The sequence below is a fragment of the Triticum aestivum genome, chromosome 1D (assembly GCF_018294505.1).
Source record: "Triticum aestivum cultivar Chinese Spring chromosome 1D, IWGSC CS RefSeq v2.1, whole genome shotgun sequence".
In the NCBI taxonomy this organism is placed as follows: domain Eukaryota; kingdom Viridiplantae; phylum Streptophyta; class Magnoliopsida; order Poales; family Poaceae; genus Triticum; species Triticum aestivum.
This window is the reverse complement of record NC_057796.1, coordinates 301,265,017-301,289,366: the sequence shown is the minus strand read 5'-3', so window position 1 is coordinate 301,289,366 and position 24,350 is coordinate 301,265,017. Positions and strand designations below refer to the sequence as shown.

At 41.8% G+C, this 24,350-nt stretch overlaps 1 protein-coding gene across 1 annotated transcript; it reads left to right on the top strand.

The window, feature by feature from the left end:
* The first annotated feature begins 11,203 nt into the window (after positions 1 to 11,203).
* On the top strand, positions 11,204 to 15,680 carry LOC123181609 (uncharacterized). Its single transcript, XM_044593917.1, has 5 exons — positions 11,204 to 11,620; positions 13,468 to 13,553; positions 13,668 to 13,973; positions 14,111 to 14,194; positions 14,962 to 15,680. The coding sequence occupies exons 1-5, from the start codon at positions 11,219 to 11,221 to the stop codon at positions 15,392 to 15,394; spliced, it is 1,311 nt and encodes a 436-aa protein (XP_044449852.1). The 5' UTR covers positions 11,204 to 11,218; the 3' UTR covers positions 15,395 to 15,680.
* Positions 15,681 to 24,350: the final 8,670 nt, after the last annotated feature.

Genomic DNA, 24,350 nt, shown 5'->3' with positions numbered 1-24,350 from the left:
TGCAAGACATGGGATGCAGCTAACCTCGACGGCAAACAACAACATCGGCTGTTATGACCCTGCGTAAGTACATGGACAGGCATGTTAAGTACAATAGGGTTAGCATCGACTAAAAATAGCAAATGGGCAGCATCTCTAGTGATATCCTGAGTCATGTATTGTAAGTTTGTTGCTGGTATTGGTGAAGTTGAGCTGGACACGGTAATATTTGAACATCACACAGTGTGCAGTACTGAAATAAACAAGGCACAGACATGCTTAATACATCAACCGTACAAATCATAGCCATTGCATGTGGTATTGGTAAGATTTAGCTGGTCAGATCTTACCTGTTATGTCCTAGGGGGTAGTCGCTGCGGCACTTCATCTGGGCCAGAGCCTGCGCCATGTCGTCGGCGGCGGCGGAGGCGAGGTGTTCCTCCGGGTCAACACGCACAGCGGCCATCGCGCCATGGACCGCCATCAGCTCCTAGTGGTGGGGATTTGGAGGCATGTGGATGTTTTGCAGTCGCCATTTAAGCAATCAGGCCGGGGCCGTGATAGAGATCGGTGGGTTACCTGACTGGATCCGAGCAGAACGTAGATGTGGTTGAAGCTGTGGTTGCGGCAGCGGCGGTTTGAGATGCTGGTAGGGGGAGGCACGAGGGGGGATACTGAGGGTGGGGATGTGGTTGGAGGAATAAATTCTGAAATCGTGCGCCTAATGAAAATTTCGCTGCGAAACTTGAAACTTGGGCGGGGAAAACACACAACACAGACGAAGCGCGTAAAATACTCGTGTGCGAGAAAAATGAAAGTTGGCAGATCCCGTCTCCAAAAAAAATGTACACGTGTAGTTGTTTTTTTCGGTCAATGGTACGCCTGGTTTATTAGGAAACATCGCACAGGTAACTGACTTATGGATCATTAACGCAAAAAACGCAGACGGGTACGGCATAGAAACCGTGTGTTTTGTGATCTTCTAATGATTAACGCAATAAACACACACAGGCACACATGCTAATCAACGCTCAAGGCCCTCAAAGGATGCTCTTACTGACATTGTACGTTAATACTACAAACTTAAAGTACTACTGGTAATTTGCTCTAATACTACAAACTTAAACTACTTCTCAGATGCTGCCATCGGGGCATGCTGGCCAGACGCCGGCGTTCTCCTTCTCGGCCTTGTAGGCGGCAGCCCACCGTGCTTCGATCTCCGCCAAGCTCTCCTCACCACGGCGTGCGACCTCTTTTTTCTTGCGGCGGCGGGACTCTCTTTTCTTGACTACTTTCTGCCTTTTTCGCTCCTTCTGTGCGGCTTTAGCCGTCTCTAGATCCACCACCCATTCGGCCATGGCAGCCTCAAAGTCCGCCCACGTAACTGTCTGGCCGCCGGCGGCGATGAACTCGGCGCGGCGAGATGCCATCGCTTCCTTACCATGTGTGCGGTCGCGGGTGGCGAGGAACGCGGCGCGGCGGGATGCCATCGCTTCCTTACCAGTTACTGTGCGCCGTGGAGCCATGGACAACGCCTGGAGAGAGCTCTGGGATGGAGGGGCCGGGCAGCCGTACAGTGCGGTGGTATTAAAGAGCTCAACGATGAACGACAACAGAAATTTGGCTTGCCGTACAATTTTGCTCGTTCATTATCGCACACGGTTCATCTCCGTCGCTTCCGGAAACAGTGTGCGTTGAGCCTATTGTGTGTTGCATTATGATTGGCCGGAACCCCAGCCACTCGGATCGCGCGTGTGCACCATAGGATCGCTGCGATCGAACGGCAATCCACGTCCCTCACATCACACCCGTGCACCTGTAGCTGGATTGGATTTATATGCGCTAAATGCCTAGAAAATGCACATAATCCCCTAAATATGGTAAATGAGCCCGGAAAAATGCCAAATTTGAACACGATGATTTGCAGAGTGTATGTTCGTCGTAGAAAAAAACTCCAGGGCAAAGAACGAAGAAAATTTGGATTCCCCTTCAATCTTGCTGATTTCCCTCTCTAAAGCATGGAACTTCTTTGGTGATGGTTCGATTTATGAAGGGCGTGCATGACGACATAAGCCAAACCTTCTCAAATTTTTACTAGGGCATGGTCAGGTCAAACCATGGCACACCATGCCAGGCGTCATGTTTTTCAAGCATTTATTTCATATTTTCTATAGTTGAAAACCCAGCAAAAGAACGTTTGTGGTTGACTATTGCCACACATTTCATCGAGATATCTGTCCCTTCCTTGTAAAAGGAATGTGAATTTACTAAATGGCACGAGCATGGTTTTATAGGCCGTTCTTGTGCCCCCTTTCATGCATCGATTGTTTGAACTTGAATTATGTGCATTAATGCTTAGGAAATGCACATAATCCCCTAAATATGGCAAATGAACCCGAAAAAGTGCCAAATTTGAACACAGTGATTTGAAGGTTGTATGTTCATCGTAGAAAAAAACTCGTGGACAAAGGACAAAGGAAATTTGGACCCCCCTTCAATCTTGGTGATTTTCCCCTCGAAACCATGAAACTTGCTCGGTGATGGTTCGATTTATGAAAGGCGTGCATCACGACATAAGGAAAACATTCTCCAATTTTTACCAGGGCATGGTGAGGCCATACCATGGCATCACGCCAGGCGTCATGTTTTTCCAACCATGTGTTTCATTTTCTGTATAGTTGTTAACCCAGTAAACGACGCGTTTATGGTTGACTATTGCCACACATTTCCTTGAAATATCTGCCCATTCCTTGTAAAAGGCATGAGAATGTATTAAATAACACAAGCATGGTTTTCCAGACCGTTCTTGTGCACCTTTTCATGCACCGATTGTTCGAATTTGAATTATGTCCATTAATGCCTAGAAAATGCACATAATCCCATAAATATGGTAAATGAGCCCGGAAAAATGTCAAAATTTGAACACGTTGCATTTGGGGTGGTATGTTGATCGTTGGAAAAAAACTGAATGAGAAACTAGGACGGGAATTTGGATTCAACTTCAATCTTGGGGATTTCCCTCTTGAAAGCATGGAACTTCCTCTGTGATGGTTCGATTTATGAAGGGCGTGCATCACGACATAAGCCAAACCTTCTCAAATTTTTACCAGGGCATGGTGAGGTCATACCATGGCACCATGCTAGGCGTCATGTTTTTCAAGCATTTATTTCATTTTTTCTATAGTTGAAAACCCAACAAACAAACATTTGTGGTTGACTATTGCCACACATTTCATCGAAATATCTGTCCATTCCTTGTAGAAGGCATGAGAATTTACTAAATGGCACGAGCATGGTTTTCCAGGCCGTTCTTGTGCACCCTTTCATGCACCGATTGTTTGAACTTGAATTATGTGCATTAATGCCTAGGAAATGCACATAATCCCCTAAATATGGCAAATGAACCCGGAAAAGTGCCAAATTTGAACACGGTGATTTGCAGGTTGTATGTTCATCATAGAAAAAAAACTCGTGGACAAAGGACAAAGGAAATTTGGATCCCCCTTCAATCTTGGTGATTTCCCCCTCGAAACCATGAAACTTCCTCGGTGATGGTTCGATTTATGAAAGGCGTGCATGACGACATTTTTACCAGGGCACGGTGAGGCCATACCATGGCACCACACCAGGCGTCATGTTTTCCAAGCATGTATTTCATTTTTGTATAGTTGTTAACCCAGTAAACGACGCGTTTATGGTTGACTATTGCCACACATTTCCTTGAAATATCTGCACATTCCTTGTAAAAAGCATGAGAACGTACTAAATAACACGAGCATGGTTTTCCAGACCGTTCTTGTGCACCTTTTCATGCACCGATTGTTAGAATTTGAATTATGTGCATAATTAATGCCTAGAAAATGCACATAATCCCCTAAATATGGTAAATGAGTTTGGAAAAATGTCAAGTTTGAACACGTTGCATTTGAGGCGGTATGTTGATCGTTGGAAAAAAACTGAATGACAAACTAGGACGGAAATTTGGATTCCCCTTCAATCTTGGTGATTCCCCTCTCGAAAGCATTGAGCTTCCTTGGTGATGGTTCGATTTATGAAGGACGTGCATGACGACATAAATCAAACCTTCTCAACTTTTAACCAGGGCACGGTGAGGCCATACCATGGCACCATGCCACGTGTCATTTTTTCAAGCACGTATTTCATTGTTCTATAGTTGATAACCCAGTAAATGATGCCTTTGTGGTTGACTATTGCCACACATTCCATTGAAATGTCTGCCCATTCCTTGTAAAAGGCTTGAGAAATTACTAAATACCACGAGTATGGTTTTTCCAGACCGTTCTTGTGCACCTTTTCAAGCACCAATTGTTTGAATTTGAATTATGTGCATTAATGCCTACAAAATGGACATAATCCCCTAATATTGTAAATGAACCTAGAAAAGTGTCAAATTTGAACACGATGATTAGCAGGGTTTATGTTCATCGTAGAAAAAACTCATGGATGAAGGACAAATGAAATTTGGATTCCCATTCAATCTCGGTGAATTACTATCACACGCCATTCATCTCCGTCGCCTCTGCGAACCGTGTGTGTTCACTCACACATGTAAAAGGAAAAAGAAAACCCTCGCCCACTTCGTCCCCACTCACTCACCGCGGACTCCTCCGCAACTCTGCACCCTAAGCTCGACGCTGTTGGCGGCGGGCGTAGGTCGCGCTTCAAACGGCACGGGATTTCACCCCTACCGCTTTCCGCCTCCTATCTGCACCGACATTCTAGACTCTGGTCGACTGGGGTTTTCTGCGGGATTGGGCCGGGGATTTATCTCATGGAGAAGGTAATCAACTTAGGGAAATATTCACTCATCTCTTATCGCAGTCCGTCCGTCGCTGTTAATCAACTGACGAAAATCGCCGTGGAATCATTTTTTGTTCTAGCTGATTCGTGGGTGTTCATTCATGTGTCCACAGTGCGAGCACAAATCGGGCAATTGTGATCGTGGCCAGTCGGAAACAAAATTCTATGTCACCATTCCGGATGACTACAGGGAGCGCTCGGTATGTTCAATCTCAACCTACCACAGTCGGCATGGCCTAAATTTGTGAACATATACCGTCTGTTGCTACATTATCTATATATTTGCATCAAATCTTTGTTACATTATCTATTTTTAATTCTATATTTTTGTACTTTGCTTTCATCTATATATTGATCTGTTCTATCAGTTACTCCCATATTTGCATCTTGCTCTGTTATTTCAATATATCTAATTTACGATCTTAATTTTCATTTCAAGCAGTACATCCTTTGCTTTGCAAGAACAGGAGTAGAAGGAAATCTTGGGCTTTACTTTGTTGATGACTCCCAGGATGTCATATTGACAACACAACATGAATTTACAATGACGGTTAGCGTAAAACTTGATAAAGATGGTCACTCCTATTTTAATGCGGACCTTTGGAGAAAAATGTCTAAGTGTTATGAACTGAAAGCTGGCAATAAAATTCTAGTGCGTGCACCACAGCCTGGTCTAATTAACATGGATGTTTACTTCCCTAACGTCATCAGCCGATCAAAGTCTAATCGAGGTTAGTGTCCTTTCAACTTTCTCCATGCTGTCATATTACTTAGCAAAATCGGGGTATTTGTTCTGACTAATTGATCACTATTTAAGCAACCAATTGTGATATCATATTCTGACTCCGTTCCTAGGCAGTAACAAATTCTATTTACCAATTTATGCGCACTATATATTCTTCTGCCATGTTCTCAATAAATAATATCTTTCCACCTTTTAAGCAGGATATGTTGGATGCATAGTGAATGATCTGTATGTTACTAAGCGTACCAAATTTCACTGGAAGAACTTGAAGCATGTCATAAACTTTGTTGATAATCTGACAGAGATAGCACAGCGTAAGAACGCTGGATTTTGGATGGGATTAATTAGACCTATGGTGCACATACTGAACAAGACCAATTGTGTCCACAAAACGCTGGTAAAAAGTCTTATTTTAATGTTGATGCTCATAAACTATATATATCTTCAACGATATGTTACAATTGGTTTTTATTCTACATGTCAACAGAAATTGCCCCCTGTAGCAGTTCCTGGATCGATTTCCCGGCGTGGTCGAATTACACTTGTGCCGGCTAATAATGCCAAATTGATTGCAAGGTACTGCATTTCCCACAGAAATGGAACCATTCAAATTAACAAGTTCTCGCTTCTCGTGGCAATGCATCTATATTGGAAAATTGGAGACACTGTTCTACTCATGCTCTACCAAGGCACAGGAGGGCTCTTCCTTTTCATTGACGAGATGCCGAGTCACCGTGATCAAGCTGCTTCCAGTGGATAGTTGTGGTTGTTGGCCCTCAGCCTCTTAAAATGTGCTAGCTGTTACTATATATGTTAAGTATGTAGATATGGACCATATGATTGTTGGCCCTTAGCCTCTTAAAATGTGATAGTTTTTACTATGTTAAGTATGTAGATATGGACCATATGGTTGTCAAAACCGTGTTACGAAGATCCTCCTTTTGTCGAATAGTGTAACCACTATATATATGTTACTCAAATGATGTCATCCAAGTTCATAAATTTTCATGGAAAGTATTAGTATCGTACACAGTTCATTGAGTTTAAGCATGTGCCCGATGTCCAGAAGGAACTTGCATAATAACTGTCCATATTGCAAATTCACACACATGTTAACATAAGGAAACGTATGTGTAACATACTAATCATCGCACACAAGTACTCGCAGACGCATCGTGTGCGATACTTCTAGCCACCGCAAGCAACTAGTTTGCATTTTTTAAAGTTTTTGTACACACAGAATCGCACACGAAGTAACTATATTGACCGTCTGTGTTGTAATTTCTCATCGCAAATAGTTCATCCGAGTCGGCTGTTTGCCACGTATCACACACATCTTGTTTACACGACTCGTTTGTGTTCTTTTGGCTCATCGCAAACAGTTCATCCATGTGAACTGTATGCCGCATATCACACACATCTTGTTAAGTTGAACCGTTTCTGTTGTGTTCCCTAATCGAAAACAGCACCTTTTTTGACGGTTTTTTACATCACCGTTTGCGATTATTGCATCGCACACAATTTCGGCAAAGGGTCTCTGATCGTAGTGTCGCGTTAGCAGTATCCTGCAGTAGTGTATGATGATATTTCCTATGTGTTTATGAATAAAGATAGTCCTTGGACATTATCAATGATGTGTATCAGCAAGTACGTGACTTATTTGTGGGACTACACATTGTATGATGACTGCCTTAAAGGTCCATAGTCGAAAGGGTTATGTGGACGCGCAACCGACTAGACTAGCATATGACACGTGGATGGCTCGGTCTCACTAGCCATGAAGCATCGATGCTAGCCGGATAATATGGACTCGGAAGGATCTGGTCGGATTCGACATAGTCAGATCCGAGTCCAGATAAGGCCCGAGTCGGACAGACTCAACTATAAGACGCAATGATATGTCATCTTTGAGTCTCTAGTACAACATACGTTCTATGTCATAAGACCTAAGCTGTCGCATGTACTCGGGATGGTTACGAACCTGCTTTGGGCTGACCAAACGTTACTCCGTAACTGGGTAGTTATAAAGGTAACCCATGCCGCGAGACATGGTCGAGCAAGATTGGATTTGCCCCTCCGATCATGAGAGATATACTCTGGGCCCCTCATGTGATCCGACCAAGATAAGAATGGCCATGCGACAAGGATTATGAAATAATCCGGTTTGCGGTCACGAGACATAGGTCGGGCTAGCACAAGGATGACAGACTTGCCTTGAGCCCGATAACATATATCATGTGGCAAAGGGAACAGAAGTATGACATGTTGTACAGGTTCGCCAATCGGCTTCATTGTCTACTTGGTGGTTGGCATGCCTTGCTAGAGGCCGCTACCAGCTGAGCAGGTCGGAGGTGATCTGACCTGTGACCAAGCCAACTTGAACCTAAAGGATCGCATGTTTAAGGGAAGGAACCTATTAGGCTAGATCCGACTCCATGAGTCAGATGTGATCCTACTCGGACTAGGATCCAGGTCGAACATGATTTGGGATTTAGGAACCATGCGAGGCCCAAGTGTTGAGCCCAGGACGGGTGCCTATATATAGTGGAGGTGCGACACACTCATTCAGTTGATCGCTTCGGCGCCGTCACTAGGGCTGTGTTGCAACTAGCCACATCCACTAGCCGCCGGTTGTGTGATTGGACCTAGTAGTCCACCGCACGACGATCCTCCTGCACGCACGGATACCGTTAGAGGCGGTGCACTTGTGCCGCTCAGGTGAACCTGTTTGTGGGATCCGATCAGTTACGTGGGAGATCGACGAGGAGGAGACGACTCCCGAGACGCGCTGCCTCAACTCTACTTCCGCTGCACGGCACTGTGTGTCTAGTGGTAATGATTCGTGATCCATCTTCCATAGCATGTTCCTGGTTGATCTGCATGTAGAATTTTTTTATATTGCAGTCGATGACCTACCGTAGAACCCAACATTAACGGTGTTGAGAGATTGCACTAGTGAAAGTATGAATCCTAGGCCTTGTTTTCAAGCACCGAGACACCGTTTGCCTACTTTTTTTACTTGCTATCTTGCTTTTTTTATTTGTTCAAATTACAAAAACCTATTTCTACCATCCATATTGCACATTTATCATCACCTCTTTGCCGACTAGTGCACCTATACAATTGACAATTATATTGGGTGTGTTGAGGGCACAAGAGATTACTTGTATTTGGTTGTAGGATTGTTTCAGAGAGGACCACCTAATATCACACCTCTCGCGGATTGATAAATCTTAGGTCATCCACTTGAGGGAAATTTGCTAATGTCCTACAAAACTCCGCACTAGAAGCCCAACAAAGTCTACAAGAATAGATTTGCGTAGTTAGGCATCAAGCTATTTCTGGTGCCATTGTCGGGAGGTGAGTGCTTGAAGGTATTTTCTTCATATCTTGCAATTGAATCTTGTAATTTCTTGTTTATTCACTAGTTTGATTTATAAAAGAAAACTAAAAAAATTGGAAGTGAAGTTGTGTCAAATTGTTTATCTTTATAAAGTTTTTCTTGAAAACATGGATTCCGACAATTGCTATGAAGTGTTAAAAGAAGAATTTAACGCAATGTTTGGTGTGAGTTCCTTGAATGATAAGCACGATTGCAATGTTGTTAGTATGTACTTTATGAATATCCATGATGCTAATGATATACAAAGCCATAAACTTGGGGATGCTATGTTTGATGAAGATGATATTTTTAGTCCCCTATTTTTCATGATCAAATTTATTATGATGATACCATGCCTCCTATTTATGATGATTACAACAATGGTAAAAGTGACTCTAGTTAGTAATGATCCCACTATTTTGGAGGGTGTTGAATTTTTTTTACAGTGAAAAAGGTGGATTTGAAGAGGTCATGACTTTACTAATGTTGAATCCACTACTTTGGAAGTTGCTTCAATTGATTATGACAACAAAGTTACTATCTATGATGATTATTGTGATGACACGTATGCTATAAAGAGTAATGATAACCATGAAACTTGTTATCATAATTTTAATGTTCAATTGGGTTATGTAAATAAAGTGTCATATGATAATTATTTCATTGAATTTGCTCCCACTACTATTGATGAGAATAATTTTGCATATATGGAGAGTAACAATTTTTTTATGCTTATGGATCATGATAATAATGCTTTGTGTGATAGTTATATTGTTGAAACTTGGTGATGTTTGGACATTCGAGGAGGTCGTCGCAAAAAAGAAAAACTTTGTGTCTCTGAGAAACCTTTGAAAACAACACTAGTTGAAGCTGATTTTTTAGCACGAGCTCCTCAGATCTCCAAACACCACAAAATTTTACACGCACCTAACGCACATGAGCATCTTGGATACCTGAAAATTTCAGTTTTTTTTGATTCTACTACTCACTAGTAGCAGATGAGCCTGGGCTCATAAATGAATTATCTATCGCTATCTCTATCTCTATATCTCTATTCTTATCTTTTCTCTATACTTAATCTCTATCTCTATCTTCTCTATATCTATATCTGAAAAAGATAGTGTTCCTTTTCCTATCAGGTGGAGTGCTTCGTCTAATCTTCCATCACTTTCCTAGCACCATTTCTTGAAAACCGACTTATTGTCCCACCTTTTATTGACTTAGCAAATAAACTTATTTTTTTGTGGTAAGCTAATAAGTGATTACAAAATAAAATTCTAAAATATATTTAGATAGGTAAATTAGGAGTAGAATTTGATAAACATAATTAAATTATTAATACTATAAAAAGGTAAAGTATGAGCTAACATACTAGTAGAATATATATACCCGTTGTACGCACAGGCAATTATCTAGTACAGTTAAAAAGTTCTACAATGCATTTGCTTAAAAACTATTTTTTTTAAAATTCGTAGAAAAACTAATTGAAACTGTCATCCTCAAAACAGAACTAACCACGCTCCCTGACAGATGTGCTCCGCTCAGAGACACTAATGGCAAAACATGACTTGTAGAGTTCCATACCGAGGGCTAAGGATGGCAATTTTATCCATGGGTATGGGTACCCGCGGATACCGTACCCGCATGGGCAGGGTATGGGCACAATTTATATCCGTGGGTAGTACTTATACCCTATCCGTTAAGTCATGGGTAGGGCACGGATATAGCCTTGTACCCATGGATATATCCATACACTACCCGTTTATACTGACACGTGTACCTTACCCATGAAGTGTGTCGTGAGATTGTGAACCTATGTTCAAGTTGGCAGCAATCATCAATTTGAATTGAGATAATTGTTATGTACTCATCTATTTGTTACTGAGTTGAGATAAATATATTTTTGGTCAAATGTGATATCGATGAATGTGAAATTGTGAACAACTTGTGTACTATTTGATTTACCCGTTGGATACCCAATGGGTATGGGTACCAGCCGGGTATGATACGGGTAAAGTTTCATACCCGTGGGTACGGGTATAGGTAGAATTTTATACCCATTGACTACACTGATATGGATATGCTATTACTCTACCCGCCCCATACCCTACCCGTTGAGGAAGGAGAAGACGGAAACCCCAGCTGTTTAGCTGACCGCTATCACTGGCGTGGGTCCCACGATCGCTAAGCAACGAAACCCAAACCTCACTGGCAAGCCGGACCCACACATGCTCTCAGTGGGGCCTCCCTTTCCCCCTCCCGCAAGAACAACTCCAACCATAAAACCCGAGATGCTTTCCAAATTTCCCAAACTCTCCAAGCGAATCCCATTTCCGCCGGTCCTCCCTTCGCCAAGCCGTCGGCGACTGCTGCAGCACAGCCTCCTCCCCCTCCTCATGGCCGACCCCTCCCCCTCCCCCCCCACGGCGGCCTCCGCCAGCGACGCCCTCCTCGCGCCGGACGCGACCCTCCCCGCCGCCGCCCCCGACCTGGACAAGGAGTTCGGGTTCCAGCGGGCGGAGCTCGGTAAGGAGAAGCTCGCCGGGACGGTGGGCTTCCACGAGCGCCACGTGTTCCTCTGCTACAAGGGCCCTGAGGAGTGGCCGTCCCACGTCGAGGCCTCCGAGTCCGACCACCTCCCCCGCCTCCTCGCCGCCGCCATCAAGGCCCGCAAGCCCAATCTGAAGAAGAGCGTGAGCATCTCTTCTCCCTCTCCCTCTCGGTTTGCTCGTAATTGGCTGATTTTGGGTTGTGACGTGGTATTGGTATGCTTCTGCTCTGGTAGTGTTATTTTATTTTGGTTGTTGGGAGTGGGAACTGCTTGCTGGTCGCTCCGAGCGTAGGATTTAGCTGCTGACTAGTATTCGATTAGCAAGAGTTACTATATGATGTGGTGAAATTTGGTTACCTGCATATGGTGGTGCTGGTGCTGGATTCCTGCAGCTGCAGGAGATCGCGACCCTCGAAGTTAATCAGTCGATCCGATGAGTGTATGTAGTTTCCGGGTGCTCTTGTTTCAGTTTATTGTTTCTGAATTAGCCAGTAGAAGTCGCTTAATTATGGTGATCAGTGGTGTTGGTATGCTTACTATTTCGTGTCAGTTATGTTTGTAGATTGGGGTTGTTCGCACTTTGTTTTGGTGCATCTTTCACTAAGATCTGGTCGCTTAGTGTTCTCCTTTGGAGATATTGCTATTTCAAGTTCAACTATTGTGCTCTTCGGGTTTGAACTTACCTTGGAATCCACGCACATGGGCCATGTGAGTCGAATTTCGGTGGTGATTCGGTGTTTTTATTGACGTGTTTGGTATCCTTTGGGTGATTGGATCACTCTATCCAATTATTTGACTCACAACGTCATTTTGGTGGATTCTCGCTGTATATAATGGATCTTGTTCACGAATTTGTGTATCTGGTCCCATTTCCAGTGTTAATAAAATCGGTGGATTCTCAATTTACTTATGATGTATGGTTCCTTGACTATTGTAGCAGTTTCATATGGATTTTTGGTCCATCTGGCTCTGATCATATGGCTTGTTTTAAATCCACACGCTGTACTTTTTGGTGGCTTGGCTGACATCCCGTATATCCTGTTATCCTATCTTTGTAGGCATATAAAAGTAGGGAATTATTTTGGTTCAAATCTAGGCTCTGTTTGTTCCTGTTTAGATGTTTTTCATTATTTGATTGCATCCTTTGCTATGTTACTTGCTTGCCATCAGTATTGGCTAGAGTTCATCATCATGCACCTTTGTAATCATATATAGTAGTATGTGCAGAGGACAAAGAGCTTGCTCTTTTTTTTGTCTTTATATTATCCACACAGCACAATACATGGAGCTGAAGTTATGAAACATTGATCATGTGATATATGGACCAGAAAAGTACTGCCCGATTCCTTTTGTTTTTGTATAGGTGTACGTGCATGATTTGTATGGTGCATTTGAATGCGGAAGTTTCTCTGCTTTATTCCTTTATGTGGTCTTTGCTCCTTGGTAGTGGATGGTAGGACAACACTAAAAAAATTGCAGTTACCCCATATAAAGATATTGGTACATAGTTACAAAGTTAATGAAAAGCATGTCAAACTAACTAGTAAGTGTATGTTCTTCTGATAGTATGTCACTGTTTAGCAATTGTACAACTTCTGGGAATCTGGAGTGTTATTGTTCAATATTATTAATCTTCCTAAGCTAGTAGCCTTCTGTTCTTCATATACACTTTGCTAGTAACCCCCTTATGTACTTTTCTTCTTATATTCACTTTTAAGTTCAGTATGTATAATTTGGCTGGTGTTCTTCTTATTATTTTATTTTTGGAAGTTGTCTGATTATTTTTGTTGCGGCATGTCAGTTTCCCTTCCTTTTTAATTAGTTCTGTGATGTGCATGTGTCTGATCCTAATGGGATCCAATTGTTCAGCAATGTGACTTGTGCTTACGGAAGCGGACACCACCTTATTATAATAATTAGATTGATTGACAAGACTTTCCCATGTGTTTATTTTTATTGCTAATGAATGGTCTATTTTACTTTTCTCAGACCAAACTGACAATTTGTGAAGGAGAAGATGGCACTGAGTCATCTCTTGGAGATGTGTTGATCTTTCCTGATATGATCCGATACAGGTACCTGCAAGGCTGGAAAGAAATGAATATGTAGCCTTTCCCTTTCTACTGTTAGGTAATGGAATACATGAGTCAACTGATTGTTTTCTTCAATATGTGTTGTGTTGTTTGCAGAGAGCTGACCCACCTTGATGTCGACAACTTTGTGGAAGAAGTACTCTTGAAAGATACTGAATGGCTTCCTGGATCTCCTGAGGCTATAAAAGGTTCCTATGTTTTTGTCTGCTGCCATGGAAGCAGGGATAAAAGGTGTGGTGTTTGCGGTCCTGCTCTGATTACAAGGTTCAAGGAAGAGATTGAAGGACAAGGTCTTGATGGTCAGGTGGCTGTTAGTGCATGCTCACACGTTGGAGGTCACAAGTATGCAGGAAATGTCATCATATTCAGTCCAGATGCCAAGGGAGAAGTGACTGGTCATTGGTAAGAACACGAAGCTATCATAAAATCTACATTGTTGTGCACCAATAATCTCAAATCTCAATATCTTCCTTAGTGTACTCTGTTTTGATTATACTTCATCACAATCCAGTTATTGATTACTGTCTTTCTAATTCTAGGTATGGTTATGTTGCTCCTGATGATGTGCCTGTGTTACTGCGTCAACATATCGGACAAGGAGAGATTGTGGGCCATCTATGGAGGTATGCTTCCCCTTCTAATTATTACATGGGCTAATTGTGACCGAAGATGATATTTGTAGTATTTCACCCATCATTTGTTATTGTATCTATGTTGTATAGCGTCATTAGGTACTATCAACGTTTTCAGTTCTGCGTCCTTTTCTGTTGCTGTTGTATCTGGACCCTGACAATGACATTCTTATACATTATAGATTCTGCGCCTGATCAATAATCTGATAATATTATAAAAACTGCATTGTGTGTGTTCTAGTTCTTATATGTCTACAGCACTGGTTAATCTGTTTCCAAATGACTGGTTACTTCAAGTAACATAATCTTGAGTTATGGGAAGATACAGCGATGAAAGCGTGTCACTGATGTTTCTTTTCTTGAGCATTGTGGTAAAGTAAGCCAAGTTAAAGACTACTGACTGCAAGCATCTAGGCAGCATGTTGTAGGTAGTTTTTACTCCCTGCGTAGTTTTCATGAATTATGTTGAAGCGCTCATTTCTATGAACTATTCTGCTTGTGTGATGCCACACAAGGATACTGTGTTGTATTTTCGATGCCCTTGATTGTTTATTTTTAGTGACTTCAGAAATTTGAAAATGTCGTTTCTGTCGTCAATCTCATTGCAACCGAACAAATAACAAAGAATGTGATCTTGTTTCACAAATGTTGTATAAAGCCCTGATATGTCTTGTTCATGTTTGCCCAATATTTGCTCTTCCATAGAGCGATACCCCTCTTTGAAGTGTGGTTCTTACACGTGCTATCCTACCTTTCAGGGGCCAGTTGGGCTTGTCTGAAGAGCAGCAGAAGAAAGCTCTGGAGCTTAGGCACGCGACGAATGGCCTGACCGAGGAAAAATCAAGCGCCAAAGAATCCCCTGAAGCAAATGGGACCAACGGTGCTGCTTGCAACCCTGCACCTGCAGGTGGATGCTGCCAGGGCAATGGAGGAGGGTTAACCTGCTGCCAAAATGATCTGCCAGAAGCAAAACAGGATAAGAGCATTCCAGCTGAGCAGAACCACAAGAGCTCTACGACAGAGTGTGACAAAGAAAACGTTGCTGCCACCAAGAAGGGGCGCATGAAGATTTGCCGGGCATCCACCTGGTTCGAGATCTGGGACAGGTCCGACACCTACACCACTCTTGCTGTTGTTGCTTCTGCTGCAACCGTGTTCGCCGCGTTCAGGTGCTACAAGGCCATGAACTGAACCCTGAGAAGCAATCCTCACAACAATGCCAGGTTCTGTGCACCAAGGACAGTCTACCAAAGTAAAACAATCTGATTTGAGAATAATATACTGCTTGTGCATATCAAGACAATATGCGTTAGGACTTTAGAAAGTAGCTGATCTGGAGATGGCGATGAAAATCTGTTATGCGTAATGTCCTCATGTACTACTAAAACTCGTAAGTTTGAAGTTTCCCTCGCCTTGGCTGTATGCCTGTGGCCGTGGTGTTCAGCGTGATGATGATGTTATGCTCGTTTGGTTGGAACTGTGATGTTCTCGGGCATGTGGATTCTGGAGTACTGCGTTAGAAAAACTGTGCATTGCTGGCATTTGCATTTTTGAAGCACAAATTATGTCGGCATGAGAAAATTAGGCCTCATTTGGTTTGGAGGAAACCAATTAGGAGTAGTATAAAATTTTGATAGGATGGCACTTGCCATCCGAAGGAATTGTCTTGCCTCGTTCCTATGTACAAAATGAGCTTTGAGTAGATGTGTATATTCCTCCAAAAACATAGGAAATGAATAGTATCCCTACAAAATTCCCGTAAGCGTTTTCTACAAATCGAATGCATCTATAGAGAAATTTCCTACGGAATCCTTGTTCCTATGTTTTCCCATATAAATCCTCCAAACCGAACGAGGCCTTATTTTGTGTCTGGTGCTTGTAGTAGGAGTAGTACTTATTTTTTCTGAAGCAGTATCTGCAACCTTTAGAATTTGGTATTTCGAATGAAGTTCCCCATAAACTGGCCTGGGTATTTCGAATGAAGTCCCCCATAAACTGGCCTGTCTTTAAATACTATTCGAGGCACACATTTCTGAGAGTATGTCAAGTGTAGAGGCTTGGCTGCCGCACATGGCAAAAGAGCCCTGAGAACGTAAATGGATGGATGTTGAAAACACTGCCTGATTTGTCAAGGTTTCGGCAACCGTAGTTCACTTGGAACAAATGTCAAGTGTAGAGGCTTGGCTGCCGCACATGGCAAAAGAGCCCAACGCAGATGCTAGAAAAACTTAGGAGAGTTCAAAGGAGCATTGATCATTCATTAGCAAAACCCTAATATTCATACTTTTGTACTCTTCACGGTCTAACGCAGAGCGTTATCGTTCCTTGTACATTCTTCTTACATAGCACATCAAAGTTCACTTAAATCTCCTCCATGGCTAATGGGCTTTCTTGAACCCTGATATTCATACTTTTGTCCTCTTCACGGTCTATTGTTTTGCCTCATTGTCAGTAAAATAGACAATTAAGAATAACGAAGAGAACAAAAAGATACAGTGATCCAAGGATAAGTGTCTTGCGAGTCCCTCCGCAGCTTGATTTTTTTTAATCAAAGGGTCCCCCCCCCCCCCCCCCCCCCCCCAAAAAAAACATTTTATTAAAGCAGAGGCAAACGGCCAGACTACAACGTTTGAACAGCTCTCGGTCACAACCAGAAGTAGCTGCAATGGACTTATTACAATGTTTTAATGGAAACTAGCAAGCAGTCTGATAGGTACTCAACAAGAAGGAAGCCATAGATATACATCAGAAGCGCACAATGCTAACCACCGGAAGAGCGGCATATCATAGAGCCGGCCCAAGCTACTTTCAGGAGCTCCCCCTCGATGATGATAGGTGCAGAGATTCGAGGAGCAGTGAAGCTTGAGCATCGTTGCAAAGCACCTTCCATTGACGCACAAAACATCCTATCATGCCCAGAACACACTTCAGACTTCACCAAGAGTGGCCTTGAAAACAAATTCATTTCATAGCAACCATAAGCTCCACAAAGTAGCAATGTAATCAAGTTGATAACAACAACATTCTTCCTCCTTTCCCCCCAAAAACAACAAAATCACAAAGCAATGAGGAACATGTACCTCTAGGATTTTCACCAATAGTCTCCCACATTTTGGTAGCCACAATACATTAAAAAATGAATTTTGAATGCTCTCTAGTTAACAATAGAAAACATAGGTAGGATTAGCCACATGGCGTCTCTTCGCTAAGTTGTCCCTGGTCAAACTTTTATTGTTATATATAAGCCACAAGAAGACATGAATATTTGGAGGAGTTTTAATCTTCCAAATACAGTCTTTATGATCATGCCCCCCCCGGCCCAAATTGACCATCTTATGAAAAGACTTAACTAAATAACTAGCAGATGGTTCAAGTAACCAAATAGGAGCATTTTTGTTACCTCTCATGTTCTTTGTACTGCCATGATTGAAGATGGATAGATTGAAAGTTTCTCACGCAAAAAAAGTAGGAGCATCATCCTCAGATCTAAAGGCAACTATTTTGATGCAAGTAATCAGTTCAAACCATATAGCAAATAATTGCTCATCCACAAATATTCTAAAAGTAAGTTTCAGCTCAATCGAGTTCCATACTTGGCTAACAAACTAAAAGTAGCATCTTGTTAGCAGATTGAAAAAAGTCCCAAAAACTAGTCTTAATTGAGCAATCACTTCACCAGGTGTCATGCTAGAAGGCAATCTTTTGGCCATTCCCAAGTTTCCATCAATAGAAAACCTTAGCATAAGATAATACCCAAGTCACCCCTTTCCAAAAAGGAGAACCAAACCTAGTCTTGGACCAAAGCAGGTTTGGATTTCCACTATTATATTTAAAATTAACGAAGGTATCCAGTCATTAGGGCGACTATCAAAATACATTTTGCTCCAAGAAGCAAGCACGCCCCAAGCCCACCAAAATGTTTCAACCTGGACACAAGTCCCCAATTAGCTAAATGATATTTGTGATCATCACCTATATCGCCCCAAAAAGTGTGCCATTTGAGAGGTAATAGCTCCAATGGCCAATTTGGGGAACTTGATCATAGACATGAGTTAAGTAGGGATGTTGGCAATGCAGGTAGTAACAAATACGAGCTTACCCCCGTAAAAAAGGTCTCTACCAAGCCAACTAGGTTTTTTAATGATCCTATCAATAACAAGTTGGAAATCTTCCCTCCTCAACTTTCATAATGCAAAGGAATACCTAAATATTTGAAGGGGAAAGCTCTAATGTGACAACCGAAAATTTGTGCAAAACCATTGGCAACATTATCGATCCTCCACATGAAGGGTATCAAGATCAATTTTATGAAAATTAATTTTCATACCAGAAAGCTTTTCAAAACAAGACAACATCCATCTTAAATCCCCAGCCCGCTAAATATAATTGAAGGAACATGATGGTGTCATCAGCATATTGCAAACTAGTCACCCCCCAGGAACAACATCTGGAAGTTGAACAATAATCAAATTATGAGTAACATCTTTGATCAACATCTTAGAAAAGACATCAACCACCAAATTCATTAGTATCATTAATTCTCATACGGAAGGAACTTCTGAAAGAGAGTACTACAGATCCACCCAATCCATTTACTCCCAAAATCTCTAGAAGTGGGTATTTCCACAAGGAAACCCCAACTCACTCTATCATAAGCCTTCTCATAATCAAGTTCCAAGATCAAGCCACTATAACCAGTCATATGAACTTCATGGGCCATAACCACACTCAAGAATAAACTCTCTTTAATAAAAGCAGTTTGGTTTGGAGATATAAGCCTATCACAAATAGCAGAGGCCCTGGTAGTCATGGCCTTAGTGAAAAACCTTGACATCACAATTATTAAGCCGAATAGGATGGAACTTCTTCATTTCCTTATCATTAGGTTCTTTATGGATCAAAGTAATAATAGCAATTTTAAGATGATAAATATCCAAAGTACAATTCTCAAAATCTCTCACCAGAGCCATAAAATCATTCAGGTCTCAAAATGTTTGATAAAACAGAAAGGAAAACCCATCAGGGCCAGGAGCACCATGTGCATAAGAGCTCATAATAGCCTCCTTAATCTCACTTTCGGAAAATGGTCTTTCCAATAATTCATTCTACTCACACAAACAAGGTCAAAATCACTCCAAAACCCTATCCCTAGACGAATGTCAGGTTCAGGTTCAAAAGTAAACAGTTTCTTATAAAAGGAAGTAGCCATATCAAGCATATCAGAAGTTGAAGAGACATGACCATTTTCGCCCACAAGGGTGGCCAAACGATTTTTCGTGTGCCTATAATTAGCTACAGTGAAAATAAGAGTTACTGCGACCCCTTCCATTTTTTTCTATCCCTGGACCTCTGCGACAAGGTAGTTTCCTCAATTTTCCATATCTCATCTAGTTCCCTTTTAGTTACTTTCACTCTATCCATCTCCTCATTGTTTAAGGAATTTTTTCAGAAAAATACCAAGAATGTCAAACTCCATAACGAGAGCCTTCTTCCTTCTCTTAGTGCCAACTTCAATATTAATACTCCACCCTTTAATATTTTTTCCAAGGAGTGTAACTTTAAATTGCCAGTTCTCAATACCAGAAGTAGCATTAGATTCAGTATTCCAAACATCAGGCACTAGCTCACTAAATCCAGGTTGAGATAACCACCACTTCTCAAATCTAAACATCTTGGTGGAGAAATTTTTCCTAGCACCAGTGTCTAGAACTAAAGGAGTGTGATCACTCCCTACCCTAGGCAAAGCTACCAAAGAAGATAGGGAAAATGAGCATCCGAACTAACAGAAGTGAGAACTCTATCTAATACAACAAAAATATGACCATCTTGATTATTGGACCAAGTAAAATATTTGTTAGAGATAGAAATCTCCATCCCTTAGCTTGAATTTGCATTTACTTCCCCTCCCCCTTTTGTTTGCCTTCCTCGGCAACCGGTTTATTTTATTTGATCCTTGGGTGCTCTAGGAACAAGACTTTATAATTTGTCACACAAGAGTTTCCTTTTGTGTTTAGTCTAGCCTATTTATTCATTGGGCTTGCCTCTTTGGGTAGACTAGACACAAGTGTGTTGAACTCAGGGGTAGCTGATAGAGTAGGTTTCTTGTGGTGAAACCAACTCATCTAAGTTTAAGTCTCAAACTTGGTACACATGTTTGCATTTTTCTTGATTTATTTCAAGATTTCTAATGATATTTGTTTAGTGGGAGACGACGTTCCCATCTACTACGAGCCCCCTGTGATGAGTTTGTCATCCTTAAATTTATAGGCACAATCTGTTGGAGGTGCTTATAGAAGGGGTATATGTAAATTGAAAGAGGTGAGTGTACGTGCGTGTATATATGTTAGTTTCTGTGTTTTTACTGTGTTTCTCGAGAAAAAAACCCAGACCTATAAGATCACAGGTTTTTCTATGTATAAGGGATTTAGTGTTTTGTTTTTGAAACGGAGGCAAAAGCTTTGCATCATCTGCTATTAATTAAGAAGAGAGACGAGTTTGTGTTACAAGGTCCCAAGGCACCCATGTTACATGGAGAAACTACTCTCCCGGGGTGGCCCAATGCTTGATCTCTTCCTTGATGGCGTTAAACGAGATAGGTGGCGGCTTGCTCTTATGTCAAAAAAAACTCAGGCATTTCTTTCATTCTAAATGATCCAATTAATGAGCATCCTGAGTGATGCCAAAGCCTTGTGGTTCAGGACATTCTTTCCGGAGAGGTTAACCCACCAATCTTTTATGGAGGACTGAAGGTTCAAAGTGGAAGTGTCAATTGTTTTTAAGGTGTGGCCACTCATTGGCCAAATTCCAAAGACGTATTGTGGAACAACACTTGAAGAGAAAGTGCATCCCGGATTCTCTCTCTCTCTTGCAATTAGGGAAAATACAACAATTTGGCCAACCTCGTCGCTAAAAAAAACGGTTGGCGGTCCAAAGCCTATCTTGGATAGCCAACCAAGTGAAAAAATTGACTCTCGGCGGTGCCCATGCCTTCCAAACCGCATGGTCCATCGCAGAGCACATAGTTCCCATGAATTGCGTGGAGTACATGGTGGCTGTTGAGTAGTAGCCACTTTTCTTGTTTACCATGGTTGGTAAACAAAAAAGGAGATCTTCTTATGAAAAAGCACAAACTCCACAACAACAATTGTTGGGGTTACATCAATCTTAGTAATTTGGTAGGAACCTGTACTGAATAATAAAGATGTTGAAGCAAAATCTCAAAACATATACAAGGCTAAACAGAATCCAGTTTACCTATTATGTTTCACGCTTACATTCGGAAGCCCAATGGACCTGGACATGACAACGCCTAGAGCAGAGAGAGAGAGAGAGAGAGAGAGAGAGAGAGAGAGAGAGAGAGAGAGAGAGAGAGAGAGAGAGAGAGAGAGAGAGAGAGAGGAGAAGGGTGTGGACTAGGGCACGGAAACTGGCAACATGGACTGGGCCTTGAGGATCGTCATTAGAACTAGTGTGACTGTGTAGTGGATCAGTGGATGTTCAATTGGCAACTTAGAGCATCTCTAGTCGATCCCTTAAGAGGCTTTAGACGAGTAAACTTTTCATTTCAAGTGGCTAAACTGCACCTAGCTAATCACTTATCGACATTAGAGGAGTAAATTTTTAAGCGCCGCCCCTCCCGACCCTAAAATATACTCGATCGACGCCACTTCTCATGATAATTTTAGCCTCCCCCCATGCCCCGTAGGGGAACGTGTTATGAAACAAAAAAAATATGCTACACGATTGCACCTAGGAACACTATAAAGATGGTGGGTAACGATGTCTCACCGACGAGCAGAGTACCCGAATGAGTGTACTTAGTAGATGAAGCACGACGATTACTACAGCTAGGTTATACCTCCCAGCCGCGAGAATTTCACGAAGACGATTCACCGATCAAGAGTCCAAGTACACGACCCCTCTGAAGTAGCCATGTGTTCCGAAGTAGTAACCCGACAACACTCCGATATTCATGAAGTAGAGTTCTGAGAAAACTAGAGAGACAAGCATATCATCGTTCCGTCTAATTAGGAGTCTAATTCTGTTAGACCAATTAGACCGGGATTAGAGCCCGTATAACTAGAATTCTAACCCAATAGACCAGTATAACTAGAATTCTAACCCAATAGACCAATTAGACTGTGGTTGAGCATACCTATATGAGAGACCCCCTTAGGATGTTGTGTGTCCCAAGGGGGTCTCCCCCCATATATATAGGTGGAAGAGGGGAGGAAGGAGGCAAATTAGGGTTATCCCCAAGTAGGATTTGCCCCCAAAGAGAATTTGACCTCCTCCCTTTCCTTCTTTTGGGGTGCCCCACTTTGGCCCTGTTTGGCCAACTACGGGCTGCCCTCTTGGGTCGGTCCAAGAGGGACTTCTTTCCTAAAAATTATCCTGGGAACCTTCCGAAAACTTCCCTGAAACCCTTTCGGGGCCACCTAGAACACTTCTGGATACATCCGAAATACTTTCGACACACATTCTCCCGTTGCTCTAGTTTATTATAATTACTACTACCTCTGTAACTAAATATAAGACGATTTTCCTCAACTGCAAAAACATCATATATTTATTACAGAGGTAGTAGTCATTAAGTGTGTGACCCTACACATTCGAAAATAAGTGGGCATGACCCGGAACACTTCCCGGTCAATAGTTGACAGCAAGATCTGGACACCATTGCTAACTTTCACGAAGATCTCAAGCGGACATTTAATTCCCGAATATCATTCTCTTTGCTTCGCAATACGTTACAAAACCCGAGGCTAGATATTTCGGTATCCCCGTGATCAACTCCTTGATCACTATACATGTTATCCTCGTGATCCGTTTTTGTTCTCTTTACTCGTATCCGTATTTCAGTATCCCTGTGATATACATAACATGTGTCTGGCCAGACAATAATGAACGCAACACCGAGTGGGCCCAAAGAGTATCTCTCCATCACCAGAGGAGCAAACCTCAGTCTTGAACAATCGATACCGGGACATATGGTTTTGGTATACCCGTAAGATACTTTTATTGTCACCCAGTTACAGAGTGACGCTCGGTAACCCCAAAGTAACCATTCGGTATGTTGCCCTGCAATATTCTCATGGTCTAAGGAACTAAGTAAACGTTAACACTTTATATGAAAATACCGACAACATAATAACGATATGATCTCTCAGTAATTCATAAGTTGGGTCTATCCAACACCATTGTTGAATAACAATATGTTCTCATTATTGATAACATCTTTGTTACTATAACAATGCTCATGATCAAGAGAGCAAGATCATCATCAGTACATGAGCTAGTTGCAGAGGCATGACTAGGGTTCAATTTGTTGTTTATGTTTCCGCACATGTAGCTGGGTTTTCCTCCGCTGACCACATCAACTGACCAACATTCAAACTTTTGTATCAAAATTCAATGTTATACAAAAATCTAAAAAAACCATAGTAAATTATATATGTATCCCGGTAATAGAATATTTTTACCTTAAGGAGGTCACATGTTTGAGAGGAATTGGTAGTTTAGTTGGTTCATACAATGAAATTATTTGAAGTTCCATGTTTTCAAGAAAATACAAAGAAATCCAATAAGTCATATATGTAATTAGTACTGATCTAAATTTTTGGTTAATTTTGACCACTGATTCGGGTGATATTGGCCGCTTTAGTAAGCTGACCGGTGTGGCCTATTTTTTTTGCCACATATACACTTACAAGCGGGACTCACCCATCGAATCATGTCAACGGAATTAAACGGTGGATTAGAGCAAACTGCAACGGATTATACTAATAGATGGTGTGTTTTTTGCAGCAAACCTGAATAGTATGATGTTTTATGCAAGGTTAACCCCAACAGTTGGTGGTTTGTGCAATTTCCTCCGCATTAGCATATCTTCTTTTTCCCGAGAAAAGTCCACAAGGGCCAAGCTTTTATGCATTTATATATCCCACCGTATACCCTTGTAGAACAGTCCACGATCTCATGTTGCTTAGAAACATTAGAGTATTATCCAGATACGAATATAATATCCTTTGGTGGTTCATACATGATCGCAAGAAAATGTACCGTGAGTGTTTTCACTTTTCAGGTTGGGCCGTTCATTTAGTTGACGCACGCATGAGTATTGATCAGGTAATTAACAATGGCGATA

Coding starts and splice junctions, on each gene's coding strand:
- LOC123181609 (XM_044593917.1), top strand. CDS start 11,219: ATGCTTTCCAAATTTCCCAAACTCTCCAAGCGAATCCCATTTCCGCCG. Junction 13,974..14,110: donor GGAGAAGTGACTGGTCATTG/GTAAGAACACGA, acceptor TTCTAATTCTAG/GTATGGTTATGTTGCTCCTG. Junction 14,195..14,961: donor ATTGTGGGCCATCTATGGAG/GTATGCTTCCCC, acceptor CCTACCTTTCAG/GGGCCAGTTGGGCTTGTCTG.